General features: G+C 40.9%; 1 protein-coding gene across 2 annotated transcripts in view; it reads left to right on the top strand.

Moving 5' to 3' along the window:
• The window catches only part of IGF2BP3 (insulin like growth factor 2 mRNA binding protein 3), a 114,262-nt gene that overhangs the window by 79,230 nt on the left and 14,307 nt on the right, over positions 1–20,725 (top strand). For both annotated transcript variants that reach the window (XM_056334165.1, XM_056334164.1), the window contains 4 exons: positions 1,157–1,291; positions 1,869–1,991; positions 4,490–4,625; positions 6,351–6,482. In XM_056334165.1, the coding sequence (XP_056190140.1) occupies positions 1,157–1,291; positions 1,869–1,991; positions 4,490–4,625; positions 6,351–6,482 (526 nt within the window). The remainder of the gene's footprint in view (positions 1–1,156; positions 1,292–1,868; positions 1,992–4,489; positions 4,626–6,350; positions 6,483–20,725) is intronic.

Here is a 20,725-nt window from a genome sequence, read left to right as displayed (position 1 = left end):
CACTCCACTCCCAACAAACAGCACCCACCTACCCCCCCCCACCGCCAGACCCAGGATTACCATGATGCTCCTTCCAACCTCCCATTAGCATGTTGTAACCCAGGACACTATTTGCTGTGTTTAACAACACAGGTTAAAGAGATTTGTGGTGTCTAATTCCTGGACTATAAGAATCCTGGAAGACTGGTATAAGGGAAGTTTTTATCTCTTAAGAAGGCTGGATAAAACGGAAATAATTGCAGGTTGCTAACTTTACAGATACATGACTTCAAGAACGGTGCCTTCGTTGCTTTGGGGATAAAAAAAACAAATGACATTTACTTCCTGTTACACCAAGGATGGCCATGGGCTTCTTAGAAGATGCTGCATTACGAAACGAAATAAATTTTCATTGTCAGAAAGAACTTATTGAAAAGCAGCTTGGTTGTTTCAGTTTGGAAACAACTGTGATTTGGGGGGAGTGGAGGGGAGGAAGCAGAGATGGAGAGAGTATGTGACCTGCGGTTACTAGCAGAGGACAAATAATATCTAAGGCATTATCTTGATGAAAGTCGTAATTAATTTTTGTTTAATTCCTAGAGCTACATAAACCATGGTGTAGACTAAGGCTAGTAGTTTTAGAGTGATAGAGAGTGGATCTAGAGGAAAGGTAATGTCAGGACAAACTTTAGGCTTAAAAAGCAATCTTGAGGATAAGTACAAGTACTATGATACTACTTGCTAGCAGAGAAGTGGTAGGAAACTCTGCTGCTGAGGTCATTAAAAAGACAAGATGGGACAAGGCCTGACTGTACTGTAGCTGCACAGTCATTGGTGGAGTATTGGGGCTGGTGGTAGAGTACTGGGAAAGCTTGATGAAATGTTGTCTTCAGCAGTTTTCCACAGATTGTCTAACGACTCCCCTGAATACCTTGATGAAGGGAAGGCGATCCCAGTGTCCGTGAAGATGGGGTTTAGCTGGTAAAATCAGGATAGGGGAGGCCCTTTATAACACAAAAATAGTGGTTAGCAGATGTTTAAGTAGTTGTGTATTTTTCAGAATTAAACCACTTAAATGTAGTTAGTGTTAGCTCAAAATAAATCAGGTTTATGAGAGTTGGAAATATGCAAGGCTTACCATACAGTACATGGTTACAGTTAGTGTTTTTCTTTCAAGAATTGATATTCATCGTAAAGAGAATGCAGGTGCTGCTGAGAAACCAATTACCATCCACTCGACTCCTGAAGGCTGCTCAACGGCTTGTAAAATTATTATGGAGATCATGCAAAAGGAAGCTCAAGATACTAAATTGTGAGTAAAAGGCATTTCATTGTGGAAGCATTAAAAATTCTGAATTCTTGTCAAGTCCATTTTAAGATGTAGTCTTTAAAAACTGTTAATAAGTGAATCTTAGTTGCCGTTATCCATATTTAAGTAGGTAAAGGAACTAAGACTTTTTCTCCTTTCAGGACAGTCCGCTTGCTTAATTAGCCCCACCACACATCTACGTTTTCAGCCATTGTCTGGCTGTGATTTTGAGGTGAACTGGAGCAAATACTGAAGTTTCTTGACCAACTATTAGCTTTTAATCAGAGTGAGCATAACAAGTTGTGAGTTCTCACTAAAAGCTTTAAGGTCTATTTCTTCCTTCCCAACAGCTCTTGCTCCTTCAGTCTGAGCTTTATGTAGCAGGTATGTTACAATGAAGCTATAGATGATAGTGCTGAAACATGCATTCCCCTCGGACTTGTTCTGCATCTAGTATAAACACGTGTAAGTGAATGGAGTTGTATACATTTCTATGAAAAAAAAAATATTTACCCATAACATGCATAAAAATTTGCATTCTGGTCTCCAGAAGTCTCACTGGGTATAATCTCCATTACAGTACAGAAGAAATTCCCTTGAAGATACTGGCACATAACAACTTTGTTGGCCGACTTATTGGCAAAGAAGGAAGAAACCTGAAGAAAATTGAACAGGACACAGATACTAAAATCACGATATCTCCGTAAGTTTTCAGTGGCCTAATCTTTTGGTGAGATGTCTCAAATAACAGCAATGCCTCTACGGTACATTCAGGTACAGAGTTCTTTACAAAAATACGTGTGTTTTGAAGGCTGAGGTAACAGCCTTTTGGAGGCCTTTCTGTAATGTGGATTAAACTGTTACTTAAGCTCAGTTAAATTTAATATAAACAGTGAGTCTTCATTGTAAACTCAGTCAAGAGCAAGCCTAAAAATAACATAGGCTATGTGGAGCCAGTGTTAGACTTATATTTTAAGTGTCGGTTGTTTTTAACATATTATACCATATGTAATGACGAGTGTTTGAAACTGTAAGCCTGGATCAGTTCTGAGCTATGTGTGAAGATGAGTGAAATTAGTGACGTTTTAGTTTCTGGTACAGATCAAATTTTTGCACAAGAGGGAGGGAAATAAAACAAATGAATACTGAAAAGAAGAATTTTAGTAGTGGTTCTGTCCCTCTCGGCCACTAGTAGCCAAACCAGAATGCATTGGCTAGTCTGCTTCAAACTAATAGCTTTTGGTCTGTGAGTTTGTGAAGGTAACTGAGACCTATTCAGATTTAGCTGAGATTAAACAGGAGTTTTCACCTTCACTGGAAATCTGCAAATCGCTGATTAGATCAGCATTTCTTTGCTTCTTTGTAGAAGCTTGACTGTTAATAGTAGTTTTACCCTGGAGTAATATCTTCAGAGAACCTTTTGTTCTGAATAACAAATACTCTGGCATGAACTTTCAAGCACTGAGCGCATCCTGGACTTACGCTTTAGCCAGAAAGGGTGAGAGTAAGGCTTATAGGCTGCAGGAAAGGGAGAGAGCTTGGATGACATAGGAGGGTGTGCGAAGAGGTCTGAACAGTGCAGGAGACCACAAAAAAAAAAAGAAAAAAAAAAAGAGAAAAAAAAAGAGAGAACTGCAGAAAATAGCTCAAATGAAGGCAAGGAAGCTAAGAGTGAATGAGGTTCCTCAAAAAGAGGAAATGCAAAATTGGGTGAAAGAATCCAAGACCTTCCTGAAGGTATGTAAATGTTTATGGAATTAGTCTGAGGAAGAGAAGTGAATTAGTTGGAGAAAAAGCACCTGAATAAGTCTGTTTCAAGAATAGCTTTAGTAAGGCCAGCATGCTCTTTTAAATGTGTTGGCATAAACATTTTGTTTTCAAACAGTGCACAGACTGTTAATGCTAGCTCTTAAAGGAAAAAAATATGTACAGGGTAAATGGGATAATGGTCTTCATTTTGTGAAACCAACTTGTCTTTACCGATGATGACACAAATAACACATTGTCTGTAAACACTCGCAGAGTGTGTTTTATTTTAGCAAGTTAATGGTTTATTTGCATTAAAATCTTGGCCTCGAGATTATACTTGTCATGCTATGCCTGAAACAGCCCCATGAAGTTGCCTGGTTTAGTCGGAACATGAGAGCGTATATGCCCATTGATTCTGCTTTGTCTAATTAGTCTTTCTCCTGATCTCTTCATTTAGGCCTTTTGGTAAACTTGTCCATAAAGTTAAAGTAAGGCAGCTGGTCTGGGAAAGTTTCCTCTCCTTTGGGGTGTTTTCCACCACTTTACTTCCTGAGGCAGTAACTCAGTGCTCGCACACTGGAAACTCAAAGATTGCTTTGTGGATGAATTTCGTGCTTGCCGCTGCTTAACTGAGATGCGCAGGTTGCCACACTGCCTGCTGTGCAAGAAAGCAAGCCTTGCATGCTCTTTCCTCTCTCCTACATGCCATGGGCTTCCTCACCCCTCCTGCATCCTGCTCTGACCTTTTCTTTTGTTTTTTTTTTTGTTTCTGTCTTCACCCCTTCAACTCACCTTGTTTCATTACATGGATATGCCATGGCTTCCCAGTTGATTTCTTCCATTTTTACCATAGTAAGTCAGCATTTGTTACCTAACAAAGCACTAGTTTAATGCTGTAAAACTTTTAATTTTCCCTGAGAAATTACTAGTGTTTCGCAGCAAATGTTGACTTGCACACAGCTTTTGGTTTTCCTGTTATGAGGATTTGGAGGCTCTCCTGCAGTTTCACTGAGGGTTGGGCTTTTTTTCCCCTCCTTAAGGAATCCACTGTTGCTCTCAAGGAAATAAAAGTTTCTTATGGTCTGTGTTTCTGGGATGTCTAAAATGGCTGAAGCCCTCTCTCTGTTGGTAGGGCTGGAGTGGAGTTTGAACCAGAGTGGTGCTCTACTGCTCTGCAGCTTGTTCCTACAGAGCATGATGGTTTCCATCTTGTGTTGCACCTAAACACATTTCAATCCTCTGATGCCAAACCTTGCTGCAGTGGTTTTTGTTGTTTGCTGTGAGGACAGAGTTTCTCCAGATTCTCTGAGAACTGTTTGAGCCCTGTTATGAATTGATACTGTGCTCTTTGGAGGGCAAACTGGACACGCTCGGATGTCATCGCACTCGAATGATAAACCTGGATTACCCTCTGCTGTTTACTAATTAACTATGCTTCTGTTTCATATGCAGATTGCAGGACTTGACACTCTATAATCCGGAAAGGACCATTACAGTTAAAGGCAGTATTGAAACTTGTGCCAAGGCTGAGGAAGAAATTATGAAGAAAATCAGGGAGTCCTATGAAAATGATATTGCTGCTATGAATGTGAGTTGTCTTGTGGCATGGGCCCTTTCTGGAACTAGAACCAAGGGAAGATTTAGGTGTGAGGTACCTCTGGAGGTCACCTGGCCCAGTAGAGGGTCTGCTTCAAAGTTCAATGAAGTTGTATGGGGGCTTGTCCCCTCTTGGACGTCTCCTTGGGTAGAAGGTCCACAGTCTGGGCAGCCTGTGCCCCTGTCTCACTGCTCTCATGGTGAAAATTCCTTTCCTAATATCACAACAGAATTTCCCTGTTGCAGCCTCTCTGCCTCTTGTATTAATTCATGGGGCTTGGCTTTTTAGTATTTAGTTATCTGTGTGCTATTTTAATGAAGGTGCTTTCTGGTTTGTTGTTGCAGAAACCTAAAGAAATGTGTGTTTATGTACTGCTGTGGTTTCTGTGCTGGAGTCTGTGTATGTTTCTTCACAGTAGTGATTCCAAGTACCTTCATGTTAAAAGCATAACAAAATATAGAAAAGGATCTCTCCTGCTTTCAGTTATTTAAGAAGGCTTTATTAAGGCTTTTCTTGATATAGATGACAAAGGCATTCAATTATTCAAAGATGATTGGCGATCATATAACAAAAAACACACCTCATTAGTTTGCCAAAGTATTACTAATGCATGTTGAGAAATGATTGAGTTTTTTTTTATCAGCTTTGAAGAGCTTTTTGTGTTTGTATCCAAATCTTTTGGTCTAGAATCAGACTGGAAGTGTTTTCAGTTTACAGTAGTCTGATTTTCTAGAAATGGCTGCTCTTCATGGTTTCCCTACTGGCTGGAGAGAATATTCCACTTGCTTTTTCCCTTCCCTCCCATACTGTAAGCAAATTGCGGGACACAAACTACACATGAGGACACAAAGTATTTTGTAGTGGCGCATTTTTGCTTCATACAGTGATCAGGAATGTGGGGAAGCTTGAGGCTGCTCTGCTGTTTGGCAAAGGTGTGGTAAGCAGAAAACTACCTCTGTTACTAGATGCCCTTCAAGTTTAGTTTGTAGTGATTATTAGGTAGGTTTTTTTAGTTGGTGAAGTCTGAGATGGTGTCTGTCTCTAGCTGAGGTATTTCTAAAGTATAGTCACATTGCTGTACGACAGTCTGGAAAAGTGAAAAAGGGTACTGACAGGTTTTGTATCATGGGCAACAAATGCTTCCTACCACATGACGCTGCCACTTTTTTCAGGCATAAGTAAGGGACAGGCATAGCTGATGGTTTCACAGCAAATGCTGGGGGGTATCTTATTTCACCTTTTGCAAGGCATGGGGGGGAAAGGGTATGGGAGGGAGGATGTGGTTATGCTGTGGCATATACCCCCAGTGTATGAAAAATCAGGACTTGTGCGTGGGCTTTCTCAGTTTCTACAGGGTTGTCTTTTTAGTATAAAGCCAAAATTATTATTACATCGTTTCTCTGATAATTGTGTTCAATCTGAAAGTAAATTGTACTATTGCCTGAATTTCTTGCTCTAAAGTTTGTCGTATGTTTCACTGATTTAGTTGCAGCAAGTGATTCCCAGCTGTCTTTCCTGCTATGTGTTCTTAATGTCATTGGTCTGTGCGTATGCCTGGGAAATAGGTTTGAAGCAGAGTCCTTGGGGAAACAGAGATGAAAACTTTTTAAAATAACATACTGACATATTCTCAAAAGGTTAATAGCCTATGACAACTAGGATTTTGATTAAAGTTAATAACCAGGATTATAAATCTTAACTCTTCTGCCATTGCAGCTTCAAGCACATTTAATTCCTGGATTAAATCTGAATGCCTTGGGTCTGTTCCCACCTTCTTCTTCAGGAATACCACCTCCCGCAGTGAGTGTTGCCTCCGCTGCTGCTGCTGCTTCATATCCACCATTTGGGGTAAGGGAAATCTCTGATTTTTGGATGGTTAGTGGATGGTGATACTAATCCGTACAATGCTCTGTTCAGAACTAATCAGCTTGCTGTATTTTTGCTCAAATACCTGAAAGATCTGGGACCAGTGTTTACTAGCTGTGTTCTGTCAGTTTTCTAAATGTTGTCTGTCTTCCTGCTTGCACACTGAAAATATTTCATGTGGCTGTGGTTGGGAGCCGGTCAGTGAAACCAGAAAATGGTGTTTCTTAAGTGTTAGATCCTATTTTCTAGACAACTTGAATTATTACAGAAAGATATGTCTTATAAAATGGAATTTTAAAATTGCTGGGATTTGCAATTAATAATGCTAGTCTACAACTGTATTCCTGTTGATATGGAAGGAAAAAAAAATGGTCTCTTGTCATAAAGCGGGGATCTATATGTAGCTAAAATGATTGTTTGAATGTAGTAGTTTTATAAATGTGCAAGCCCTGTTGAAATGCAGCATTGCTAAATATATAGGATTTAAATTAGATGGATTAACCTCCAGAAAGCTGTGGTTTGCTTGCTACATTGCTTTCGAAGAAACACATGCAAAGGTTTAATAGAATCTTACTCAAATCCAGTACTGAGCAGTAATCATAAATGTGTGGTCTTCTGCTGTGGAGCAGAGGATAATTTGTTGTATTGGAAAGCTCCAGAGCCTTTCTGGAAAGAGATGGTGCTGTGCAATTCAAGAAAAGAAAACCTCATTACACAGAGGAGGTGATTTTTCATCTCTCTTTTCCCCGTTGTTGTTTGTTGTTAGCAACTCAATGGAAGATGGATTTTCAAAATGAACTTGTAACTGTAGAGTGGATGATGGAGCTTTCCAAGCTCTGACGTGGCTGTCTTGGCCCTTCTTTGCTCAACAGTGACATCTAGAGAGCCAGGTCTGAGGCTCTCCATGAACTAGAAAACGCAGCACAGCACACTGAACTTTATCAAATAACTCCAATGGGTGTCTCTCTCTCTCTCTCTCTATATATATATATATATATTGCACTAAAGGGTAGTTGTTGCCTAAGTATTTTCCCCAGAGGAAGAAGCCAAGAAGATGTCGCTGCACGGAACAGGAAAAATTCCACACTCATAGGATTGTTTGTGGGAATGAACAACTTGGGTGTTAGGAATGTATTGCAAACTATAGCGGGTGTAATAGTGGCTTTATCAGGAAGAATTGCTCCAATGAAAACTACAATGGAAATACGTTTTTACTCTGTTTTACTGCTAATAGCAGTTCCTCTGTGGCAAATTCTGTCCCCCCTGAGCCCAGTCCCTCTGCGCTTCGAGTGGCAGACTAATCTAAAAAATTCAGATTTCTGCTTCATTGCATTGTATAAAAAGCCATCTAATGGTAATGGATTGCCTCTATTTATTTCTTCTTTTTTAAGACAAACAAGAGGTGCTTTGTTAATAGTATGTAACTTTCTTTAGTGGTAATGAAAAACGTAGGTTTTTCTTTTTACTCCAGATTTGCAAACTATTTTGTTAGTCTTGAGATTCATACTGTAAGCCTACAGTTCTTTGCCTCGCTTGGTTTATTTTCACTTTCCCCACATTTTTTGTTGTGGTTTTTTCTTGCTTTTGCTTTAAATATGCACCTAAACAGCACTGAAGTTCATGATTTAAATCTTATTCCTGTCTGTCCCTCTGTTGCTAGTGCACCTTTATCCCCTTGCCAGATGTACCTTTTTTGGTCTGCTAGGATCTCTGGCAGTTTCCAGGTTTCTGGAATTAGAGATAGTGGCAACATCTGGAAAAAGGCATTAAGAAACAAGTGTCATTGTGTAAAAGTGTAGATGCTTCGCAGCTGGAAGGACCATACTGTCCGCACTCTCTTGTTCCTGTTCATGCTATTTGCTCAGTCCTCTAAATGAGTTCTTGTTCCATATATTTTTAGATACGTCAAGCCAACATGCAAAAAGAAGGGATAAACTCACAGATTCAGAAGATAAACTCTGATGGCATTTGCAGAGTTTGGGGATGCTTCCAAAGCAGCCCCTGAACCTGATACTAAAACAAATGAAACTATCTCACCTTTTCTTACTTATGTGTGACCTTATCTGGAAAGGAACAGGTGGTTCTGTGGGCTTCAGGCAAGTCAGCCCCTTGTATTACTTGGAGTAGCTGCCCCTCTCTGGGGAGAGGAAAATAAGGAAAACTGACTTTATCTTTTATTGGATGCAGTTTTTTCGGAAAACAAGGGTTCCCTTTTAAATTTTTTTTAAAACTTTATTGGACAAAGACTTTTAAATCTTGTGCGTGAAATTAGTTTCTGTAACTTCTGAGTCTTACTCCTTTTTTTTTTTCTCTAGTAGAACAATTTTTAAGACTGATTAGTGTATTGGGGCATGTAGAAGTAGAAAGAGCAGAAGAAAAGGGCTAGCTATACTATGAAGAAGAAATGGAAGCAATTTGAAAGGCTAAAGGTAACTAGGATCCTAGAGCAGGATCTAGGAGAGCTTGTGAGGGTTTAAACAACAAAAGAAAAATCTGTGTGAGTAACAGAGGCTTCAGGGAATGAAGGTCTTGGAAGCATTAATGAAGGAATCGCAGGGAGACTTCATGTCCATTTACCTAAGTTCCTGGTTTTGGCAAAAGCGTTTGGGCAACTCGAGTCCCTTTGGCTTGTTTTGAGTGGATGTCCTGGTATTCTTGGGAGCACTGATTAGGTGGCAATGAGGATATCCCTTTCCAAAAACACTGCTGGCATCAGGGTATAAGAAGGGTATCCTGCTGCTGTCTTGCTTGTTTTTGTCAGTGCAGATTCTGCCTTCTGCTTAGGGCTGGACATGGGTGACTCTTCCCTGTTTCCTCTTTGTTTGACTGAGCAAAGGTCGGTCCTCAGCAGCTTCAGCTTTACCATCATCAGGGCCTCTTAGCGTCTGAAGTCACTGAAGACCTGTGAATGTGTGCTCACAAACCATGGAGTGAGCCTTGGGACCCCACTACGATGTGCCTGAGGGTTATGAAGTTTTTATTTCAATATCTTTGTACGGACCCTTTCTTCACCTTGTTGTGGCATGGACTCACAAGTGGCTCTCCCTTGGGTTAGAAGAAGTAGGTGGGTGAGCTTTGGGCATTTGCAGAAGTTTCCATGTGGAGCTGATCCTTCATATGTACTGTTTTCTAGCGTCAGTGTTGCTGTGACCCCTTGTGTAGGACTTGTTCCCAAATAAACTAAGGTGTCATCCTAATTACTGAAACAAGTGTCTGTCACCTTTCTGACGGTTTTTTGTATGGGTGGAAAGAGAAAAATCTGCATAGTGAACAGATCTAGGTTTTTTGTTGCCAGAGCTTAAAGTGACAGGTGTGAACACCCATTTATAACAGCTGTAGCCAAGTATTCCTAAAACTGAGTATTCAGGAGCTTGAGACTGAGTAATTGGATAAGTTTAGCTGTGTTAGTGTGAGCTTTGTGATGGTTCATTCTCTCCCTCTGCATCCAAAACTTTAAGGCATATTTGACAAGAGCTTCAGGAATAGTCGGGTGTCACAAACTTTGGAGGTGGCGGTATTGTCAAAGACTGGTTTGCATTTAGCTCCTTGGACTGGGCCACATTCAGGAGAACAATTTCCACGTGACTGAGATACTTCATTCCTTATGGTCTGTTTCCATGATGGATATCACGCTGGTGTAGAACACCAAAGGTCTTATTGCATAGAACCTCATCTAATTTAATCTATGATTTAATCTAATGAAATGCAGTTTCTCTCTCATTAAGAATCCAGTTGTTGCTTTACCTTTTGTCTTGGCAGCAGAGTCCATACGGGAAGGCATAGGCCGTCCTTGGGTACCTGTCTGGTTACAGATGTATAAACAGGTGTGTGCACATGTCCACTGCGTGTGGCTGACCAGTGCCCGAGCACCGTGTCCAGTGCAGGCTAACCATTCTTTTTTTTAATGTATTTACCTATCACTAGCAACAGTTCTTGATATTGCAACTGTATAATTCATTTGCAAATCCCAAGCTCTGTTTGCTTGTTTAAAGCATTCATTTTGTGTAGTCATTTAAAAGGGATGCATTGGAATGCATGTTGGTTTGATTCTTGAATTTTCCCGTCTCTCTTCGAAAAAATCCAAGATTTGTAGACTTTTCTCTGGCCTCCTAAAAGACAAGTAAATCAGAATGTGTGGTAATTGTTGAAATGTTCTAAGGTTTGAGGAAAAAACAGGACATAAGAAATGTCTCAGTTAAGAATATTAGGAGTTTAAAATTCTTTTTACTGTCAAAAGGGTATGATTTTACTCTTATTATCCTGGTGATATACTAAAACTCATGGGCTTTTTTGAACATATGTCCTTCTGTTGACCATACTAAGGACCGGTGGCCTTTCTGTGCCTATTTGTAGCTGATGTCTTGTCCAGCTACTTTTGGGCCTGAAGAACAACCGCTTTCTGCTTACCCTTAAGTGTTTCTTCTTAACTCTGCACTTAATTTGCAATTGTGTCAGAATTTGTTTTGTTAGGCTGCCCACTGTCGCTCGTAATGAATGTCATGACCTGAGCACCTGCACAAAGAATTGGGATTTGTGTGAGGAGAGTAAGATTCTGCAAAAGTGAATATGCCCTGTGCTTATGTTTTCCAGAAGATACGTTGCCACAAAAAAAAAAAAAAGTTTTAGAAAGTATCCCAGCCAAACTGCTTCAGATGTAGTGTTGTGCCGATCAAAGCTGTTTTGATGTTGTTGCTTCTGAACTTTGGGGGAGAATATGCGCATACTTGTCTCTCAAGAACAGGAGTTTGTTCTCATGCAACGCTGATGATTTTAAAGCTCCAAACAAACAAGAAATCTTTGTCTTAAGGTTCAACTTTGTACAGTCATGCAATTAAATACACCTGGCCTATCTACTGGGGTTAAGTGGGTTGCACCCTTCCTTTTATAATTGCAACTTTGCATGTTTAATCGTATATCTGACTGCATTTCTTTTGTAGCCTTTGGGTTTGACATTTGGCATCCTGAGGGTGTGGGAGATGGAGGGCTAACCTGTGGAGGGCTCATCCTGCCCTTGAATGTCCTGAAACAGTGCAGTAGAATTAATTCTTTCTCTGTCACATGGCAGATGGACTCAAAACATCTAGGAAGGTGAGAAGTAGACAGCTTTCCTCCACAAGAGGAATTCATGCCAGCTGCTCTCCTGCATCTTTAAGGTCCTGTGAGAGACAGCTGAACTTCTGCTGTGTGAAAGTTACCCAAGGTGAAGAGATGCCTTTCTGCTTGCAGTAGGACTGCTTTCTCTACTGGTCTTTTTGCACACCTTTTGTAGCTTCTTGAAGTTCTACCCTCTAAAAGTGCTCTTTCTAACCTTTTCTTTAGCTTCACCATTACTTTTCAGGTTATGTAATACGCATAGAGGCTTCTAGGAAAGAAGAAAAAAAAAAAAGGTAGCTTCCTACAGTAAACAACACCAAGAAATCAAACCACCTTTTTCTGTTGTCAAAAAAAGTCTTGTACAGCTAGACTGATAGGTTGCTCTCCTTTATTCTTTTTGCCATCTCTTGAAGCTTTTTGTTGCAGGTGAGGAACATGCCAATGGAAAATTTTCTCCTTAGAAGATGTTGTGGTCAAGAGAGAGATTCCTTCTTTATCCTCCAGTAATTTTCTTGACAATAGTAAAGAAGAGATCTTCTATATCGCATAGACGTAAGAGAAGAAATAACTGTATTGTGCTTTTGGCAGGAAAGAAAAGTAATTTAAAATGAAAAATTGCTTCATTGAGGGCCTTCATTTGATGCCCTGAGCATAGATGAGAGACAAGGAAGAGGAAAAACTGTCCTATGTTTCCAGGTACTTTGACTCTTACTTCGTGGAGTTGGGCTCCTTTGGATGTCTGGGTTTGATAGGATTAGCTTGTGCAACTGTTATTGTCTAAACTACCCAGGGGCAGTAATGTATGTAAATCTATAATGTAGCTGTAAGTGGCTTTGCCTTAATTTGGCTAGCTTGTTAAGCAGTAGATGATTTTGTGAGGAGCTGTCGTACAGCCAAAAGAGGATGTGGTTTTTGGGGGGTGAAGAAGGATTTGCCAGTGTTTTTACAAAATGGCTTTATGTCAGTGAAATGGAAACCATACATGTGCAGCACATGCAGTCTTGAGGAGGGCACTACAGAACAGCAGCATTGTCTGGAAAAACCACTACCAGCTAATTAGACTTTTTTTTTTAAATATTGTAACCTCAGTGCCTTGAATACACCTTTTCTGCTGCTTAGTTTCTTAAATTCAGTAATGATGCATTTTTGACAACTAAGAAATTTGTTCTGTGGTGCATAATATTGTGGGATTGTTCTGCCCTGTGGAGAAAATGGTTGGTTCTTCCACCACCTCAGAGTCTCCTTTGAGACTTTTCTCCATGCTGTGTTGGCAGGGACCCATGTCCGGAGTAATCAGAAACTGTTCTGCCTCTGGAGATGGACTGGCCCCCAGTGAGGGAAGTAAAAATGCACTTGGCACTGCGTGATGTACAAAGATCTGGCAAGCTGACAGTTGGTATTTTTTCGGAGGTGTTGAAGCCTCCAGTTAATAGCTCTTTTTACAGTTCTGAGATTGACATAATGCAAATAGCATCACTTGCTGACTAGTAATGTACACTTTTAAAAATAAAAATGGCTTCTTCCTCACTGCAGGTTTTGAATACTTGTAGTGATATTTGTAGTTCCCTGGGACAAGAGATGAGAATTTGTGTCGGACCTCTGCTTCCAGATTCTTGTCATGGGAAGGTTTAACTGGTATTCCCTTAAACATCTCAGACTTGCGCTAAGTACCAGGCTCAGCATCTTCTGAATGTTAAACTAAATGGGAAATTTAATTCTTTAAGGTGCCAAATAATATTTTATTTTGTCCCTAGAGTGTGCTGAGCTCCTTCAGGCCAAAAGCAAAAATAGGTCAAGTCCTCATTCTGGTGTGTAGCTGGCTCCATCTCTGGTTTGTTTGTTACACACGATGAAAAAATAAGTGACCTTTCTGTTTTCACAACCTGTTTTTCTTGCAGCTGCCAAGGAATCTGAGAGTGTCTTTGTAAACCAGAGCTGATGAGTACCTGTGTTTTTCAAAGCCACAGATTTAATGGGCAGCTTCTAAGAGTCTGGAGTATCTGTGCGGCTGGTGTGTGTCACAGCCATGATTTCTGAAGTGGAAGTGTTTCTATACATAATCGCTTTTCTTTTGGTGGGCATGCAGTGTTGCAACACCAAATACCTATGTTTGCTGCTTGTGAATGACCAGCAAAATTCCTGCTTACGTAGTTTCACAATCTGTTCCTTATGTTGATTTCTGCTTTTGGCTGTCTATTCAGAATGAAAGGTGGCAGATTGCTTTTTTTGGCATTGTGGCCAATCAGATTTTGCAAAAACAAAAAGTTTATGCCATGTTCAGAAATATGTCAGACCTGTTCCTGCTTGTGAAATGCCTTACAACCAGCCTGCCAGAAAGCGTTCTTTCTCTGCTTCTGTGATTTCTACCCCCTCGTTCCTGGCTGGGTTTTCATGTTGGAAACAGTTCTGATAGGTGTGGTCCTGATAGTGACTTCTAGTAGTCTGAGGAGATCCCCAAGGCTTGCCAGGTAGAAGACTCTGGTGATGAAAAGTACTCAAGTTGAGGGCCAAGAAGTGGAGTGAGTAGTACTAAGTGAGATGGTTTCAATAGTATCTCACTTGGGGTACTGACCGTTGTGTAATAACCAGCTGTGTTTGAGTTTAAGGTGTTGAAATGCAGTGGTATTTAAACTGGAAATGAAACAGGGGTTATTGCTTGGGTTTTCAATCCAGAGAAGTGGGCCAGCTCAGCTAGCTGGACACGGGGCTCCCACCTGCACGGCATACTTTCTGGGTGTCCAGCACTGATGGGGAGAGAAGGCAGCACTGCGTGGCCTTGCCCAGGCCGATTGCTTCAGAAGGGGTCATGCTCTTGGTTCATCAGGCGACCCAAGTGTTTCTTAGATGACGCAGCAGTAATGTTTGCGGGGTAAGGGGAGCGAGCTTGAGAGATCTGGATGGTAGAAGGGGGTGGTGGAGGTCCTGGCCATACTAGAAGGTTGCTGCAAGCCTGATGTTGCAGCTGCTGTGGGGAAGTTCCTTGTGCTTGGAAACCCCTCCTGCATCAGTCAGGGGTTCCTATGAAGATGAAGCCCTGGGTGGATGAAGGCAGTACAGTTTGTGCATGGGAAAATGGGTGATACTTCAGGATGTCTGGAGAGAAGTTAAAAATACACGTTGCTGCTTTTATATGTTTTGCTAGCTCTTGACTGACTGAATTCAGCAGTGAAGAACCTGTTACTTCCTGAGCGTAGCCTGGCTTTTCAGGTAATGAACACGGCGGAAAGTTTTTAGACTCACAGCATGGGCTTAAATCTGTTCTAAATAAACCTGGAAAAGCTTGGAGGGTGGCAAGGAGCTCAGGCTTCAGTTGGTTAACGTACACTTGCAGCACCGTTTGAGCTGATGTACAAGACTATGACCTAAGAGGTATTTGCAAGGATGTTGTAAAACTGTGGACCATGTTAGACCTATCCTACAAAGACTTTAAATAAGTTTTCCTTAGTGAGCCTCTTGTTTCCAGCAAAGGTTTGAACTTTTTAGTGTTGGAAAATGAGCACACTAGGATTTCTTCCACTGGTGTCAAAAGCTTTTTTTGTTAATGCATTGAATCCTGCTGGAATGTCTTCAAGGATACTTGACTTAATGTTGTTTTCCCCTTGCTGCAATTTTTTATTACCAAATAAATAAAAGCATTTAGTAGTGCTGTAGGCCAGGATAACTCTTCACAGTGTGTTGCAAAAACATGGTTTAGATCTTGGCTTTGGGTCTTGTAGAGAGTTTCAATAAAACGATGCCTCGCTTCCTGACAAAGCTTAGGGTATTCTGAAGACCAAGTGAGTTATCAGTTAGGAAGGGGGAGAATGGCAAAAGACAACTTTATAATGCAGTTATCTACTGGTTGTATTTTTTTTTACTTGACAAAGCGGATTTGTTTACTATTCAAAACCAAAAAACACCAATAATCCACTAGCCTAGGTGGCAGCCAAACATTGGCTGCAAGACTGTTCTGTGCAGTCTTAAAATAATTTTTAATTCTTTCCCTCATAGCTTAAAGAACATTTCTAGCTGGCTAGAAATGGATAACGCGACTTTGTGACTTAAAATAAATGTCTCATCCTAAGGTAATTCACTTACAACACGTTTAGAGTAAATGAAAACATGTAGTGGAGATGCATAATGGGTTTAGAAACCAGCAAAGATCTGTTTCTGCTCCCATTGATGTCTGGCACAAAATCCTATTTACTTCAGTGGATACAGTATTTCTGAAGATTTTCAACCTTATCCCAAACGTTGCCATGGATTTACCAACCACACACATTTGATGGAGCAAGTGGTCCATGAAGACATGACTGGAAAAATTTTTGTGCTGTTGGCAGGCTTGCAGAAAAAGATTGAGATTGATGCTCAACATGAGGGGCACAATAACAAACCTTGCTACCCCTGCCATGGGTGGGATCACGCTCCTACTGACTAAGGGAGGTGTCGATGGACCAGCAGCAGTGTCAGCTGAAAGCAAGAGCAGGAAGTTCATTCTGAGGAAGAACCAAGGAGGCGAAACTCCAGGGGTTTTTTTGGGGTGACGTTTAGGTTTTGGTGGCTTTGGTTTTGTGGGTCTCTTTGTTTGTTTTTTTAAAATACTATTCCCCAAATACAATGTCCACTCCCCCAGCTCTGGTGGTTTGGGACCGACTTTTCTACCTACCACCATCTATCTGAAGAATCATAGCTTTATTTTTCTGAGTTTTCATCCTTGCCTGGCCGTACTTTGGCTGTTATGAAAGTGCAAGATGAGGAGGCGTGCTTGTCTTTCTGATGGTCTGTCAGGTAAGGGAAAAGCTGTCCTCCTCGTGTGGGATTTCGGGCAGTTTGTAGGACTGATACGCCAGGCCTTGGCAGAAGTATTACAGTAAGCTTGTCCCAAGGGTAGCCTGTAGGGCTTTACAGATTTTTTTTTCCTAGCTCTGCAAGCAAGAGTTGCAGGAGGAAGAGTGAATCTGCAGATTTTCTTGGCTGAGAGTCCTCAGCTTCTAGCTCTGCTGTGGAGCAGTATACCAAGAAGGGGAACAGTGTCTGGAAACTAAGAAATGACTGCTCTGCTAAGCTAGTTTGCTAGGAGTAAACTACATAATGTGGTAAGGATGGCAGCAGAGAAATGATTCTCCTGGAAAAATCTTCTGTAGGGCTACAGAGTCTGGCTGGAATGAAGGGGACCGTCCTGATGGTACCTGCAGTGCAAGAGCTCCAGTCAAGCCCGGTGGAATGGGGAAGCAGCCAGGGATTACAGGATTTAGGAGCAGATTAGGCTAAATTTTGAATGGAGGTGGTGGGAATTAAAAAAAGAAATATTTTTTTTTAAGATAAGGAATAGCTGGTATGGGCTGTAAGGCTAGGGACAGATGGCTGGTGTTCAGGGACTTGCAGGAGGTCTGGAAGGAAGTGTATCCAAGCTGCTCCAGGACAAAAAGTTGGACTAGTCTAAAATATTAGAGCTACTGGTATGCAGAAACAGTTGCTTAGCTTCATCCGGTGGGGTAGATTAATTTACATCTCTGTGTTAATCACTTTTCAATTATGATTTAAATGAGCAAGCAGGAAATCTGATTTAAGTTGACTTAGTTTTACATCTGTACTTAGTTACCTTTCTGAAAGCCTTAGTGTAGTCTGTACCACCCCTGCTACCCTTTGCTAACATAGTGAGTGTGTCTTTCTATTTAAACAAGTAGGCAGTTACCATTTGCTTTGGTTAATGTGGTTTTTTTTGCATTTTCTGTTAAAAATGATGAATGGTGCTTTTCTTATTTGCTTGATTAATTTTCACTTCTGATTTTCATCAGGCTACATTTGGATGGAAATTGGAATCCAATTAATGAACAAAACCAGCATTTAAAATTGTTTTCATTAGTTAAATGTGCTGGATATAGATGAAAATTCCTTATCAAGCCTGTTTTGTATCTAAAGCATACTGATTTAGAAACAAAGCAAATATTATCAGCTGTTTATGAACTGTTAATTGTTTCTGGCCACCATGCTCTTGAAGAATCTGTTTCTTAGAACTAACAGATCTTGGTTTCTGGAGCTCTTGGTTTGGTGTGGGTTTGTTTTTTGTTTTGTTTGTTGTTGTTTTTGTTTTATTCTAAAAAACCTAAGTTCTCCATCTGAGTGAACAGCCTGGTGTTGTCTACCTGTGTGCCCCAGCTATGCGAGACTGATTTCTCTCCCCAAAGCCATAGTCCTCAAGTGTGTGCGGGGTCTCCTGTCCCACCACCCACAAGTACACGCAGCTTGCTTTATACTGCTTGAAGCTGTTCAGACCTTAGGGGGGACCGGTCCTGAGCCCGTCCCACAAATATTGCTAGGGCAGGAGAGGCGGTCTGTGCATCGCAGACCTGAGACAGTTACTCACGAATTAGGATGGATGTATGGGCCATACATCTTGGAGAACCTAGGTTACTATTTAAAAGATTCCCCCCCCCCCCCCCCCCCCCCCCCCCCCCCCCCCACTTGTCAGTTCCCAGGACTAGGCAGGTCTTGAATAAACTATTTTCTTAGGGGGCATGGAATTAGTGAATGGGGAAGAGGAGAAACTTGCATGGAATTAACCATGTACAGGAGACCTTACTGTTGTCAAAAAAAAGTTGATGATTAATTCTATGACTTAATGAACTTTACAACTTCAGTAACAAATGCGCACTACTTTAACACTTAGACTGAAAAGTATTCAAATTTAAGGGCCTCAACAGTATATAAAATTATGAAGTAAAAAAGATGAACTGCAGGATGTTCTTTAGAGTCGCTACAGACAGATATTCTCAGAGATATATATATACACACGCACATATATTTTAGTTCTTAAATTTGAAGTATATGCTTAAGCAAACTTGGCCTTGTTAAAGGAGTGAACATTGAAGCTCAGATTCCGCACAGTGGGAAATTAGTTCCCTAAATTTAGTGCTTCTAACATATGTTTAAGATCTAGGAATCTAATTCTGATATAACTCATGCTAGAAGTTCCTGGAAAGCTCTATGACTTATGTGGCATGGCATGGGGAAGATTAAATTATAGTTGATTTTCTTCCATCCTAAGATCCCCAGAAGCATCTGTAAGATTGATGGGTGGTGTAGTCATTGCATTACATTTTGATGTGTTTCTTTTGGAGGATAGTCTTCCAGTAAATACAAAAGGATTTTAAAATTATTGTGGGTAAGGAGGTGGACAGATAATAAATTGAACTTGGTGTTATGATACTCTCTTAAAAGCCTTAGCTAGACTTGATTTCTGCCAGGAGGAAAAATAAAAAAAAAGAGCTGTTTTTTTGATGTTTGTTCTTTAAAACAAATTGAACAGTATGGGTTTTTTGAGTGGTTAAAAATCAGTGTGGGTAAGGAAACGGACATAATTTCTCCAAATCCTGTGTGATGTTATACTGGAGATAAATTTGGTTATATGTATGTGCCAATGTGCTTCTGCAGACAAGAATTCAAAAAATGACAACGTATAAACAGTTCAGTATTGACAGATTCTCCACTGTTCCTTAAACATATTACATTTTGTAATATTACAACAAAATGGAAATGTAATGTTAAAAACCTCACTTGCTCGTGCAAAAAGAATAAGTCCTTTTAGGAAGAAAGAAGTCAAAATGTATCTGCAAGTCAAAATTAGGAGGAGGAGTGGGGAGGGTGTGCTGGTGAGCTGACTGTACAGTTGGAAAGACACATGTACATCTTGTGTCTTTCATTGCTTTTGCTGCCCATGTTTCAGGTTTAAGGGTGAGGCAGCAGAAAGGAATTTCAGTGGTGAATTGAATCTAGCCAAGAGAGTGGCTTGAAATCAAGCTTTGGGAAGAAGAGGGGAAAACTGCTGCAGGCAGATGGGCAGCAGAGGGAAGGCAGGAAATATCTGCAAACAAAAGTAATGAAGTTTGATTTGGTATTATGGTAGATAAATGTATCTGGAGGTGGGTTTAGGTGAAGCTGTGTAAATTCTTGACAACCACGTCAAGTTACATGTTTGATTTATAGCAGCGCTGTATGAATTAGCTGGAAGGTTCGTGTGTGTTAGCTCAAAGTTTAGCTGGAAGAGGGTGGCTGGAGTTGCATGTGGGAGGGAAAAACTTTGGCAGTGGAAGTTTGCAGGAGCTGGAGCATGTGTGGACAGCTGAAAGTAGGGGTCAAGGAGATGAGCAAGCAAGGGGGGGGCTGAGCTGTCTGCACCTGGATTGGAGAGATGCCTCTACACCCAGTACAGTTAGTATGGGTACTTGCAACAAAACCAGGGAAAAACCAAATGCCTCATGAATGTGTATCCATTTAGGAACATTTTTCTGAAGCAGTGGGATCAACCAAGTACCTCCAGTAGCATTTCCGAATTACTGGAAGTCTTGTTGCGTTCATAGTGAACATATAAAAGGGCTTACTGTGACTCCACTCACAGGATGTTTGTAATAATAGGAGGAGAAAATGAGTAATCTTCTGGAAAGTGGTTTAACATATACAGTGAAGTGACTGGTATCTTTCATTACAAATGTGTAGTTTCAGGGCGTAACTTTGAGATTGTTTTAAACTGATCTGTTGGCAGATTAAAAGGGGTGCTCCCACCTTTTCCCATGCCCTGACCTAATCGTTGTTGCTTCCTCCCTTGTTCCAGGACTGCCACTTGTGAGGTGCTCTGATTATTTGGGTTAGGGACCCACTGCCTGCCCTTAAAAATCAGCTGGATCTGCGATCCTGCTGGCCACGAAGCACACAGGGCAGCAGGGAGGCTGGGTGTGGAGGGCTGCAACCTGTGTCCAGGGAAAACGTGGGCTTGAACCAACAGAAACAGCATAACCTGTGAATCCTGATGACTTGTACATGTGAAAACACAGGGTAAACTGTGCAACTGTTGTGATCACCTAAAGTGACTGGCAGAATGGGTTTCTATTCTGAATATCCTATTTTGGGGGTTCTTCACCTGATACGTGGAGCTGTGCCTGGAATTTGCTTCCCCTGGGGTTACAGTTGACTTGTGTTTACCAAAAATAAAATGGTAAAACTTGGAAACAAGCATTTCGTTCTGATTTGTTTATGGTTAATGCACTGGGACTTTGCTTCTCCTTGAAAGAAGTCACTGAAACTTAAACCTAAGTGGAGATATCTTTATTTTTAGTATTGCAGCTGCTTTTTGCTTTGCATTACATATAGGGTAT

This window comes from Falco biarmicus, chromosome 4, assembly GCF_023638135.1.
Source record: "Falco biarmicus isolate bFalBia1 chromosome 4, bFalBia1.pri, whole genome shotgun sequence".
Classification (NCBI taxonomy): Eukaryota; Metazoa; Chordata; class Aves; order Falconiformes; family Falconidae; genus Falco; species Falco biarmicus.
Note: the sequence above shows the minus strand (reverse complement) of the source record. Positions and strands in the feature narration are given on the sequence as shown.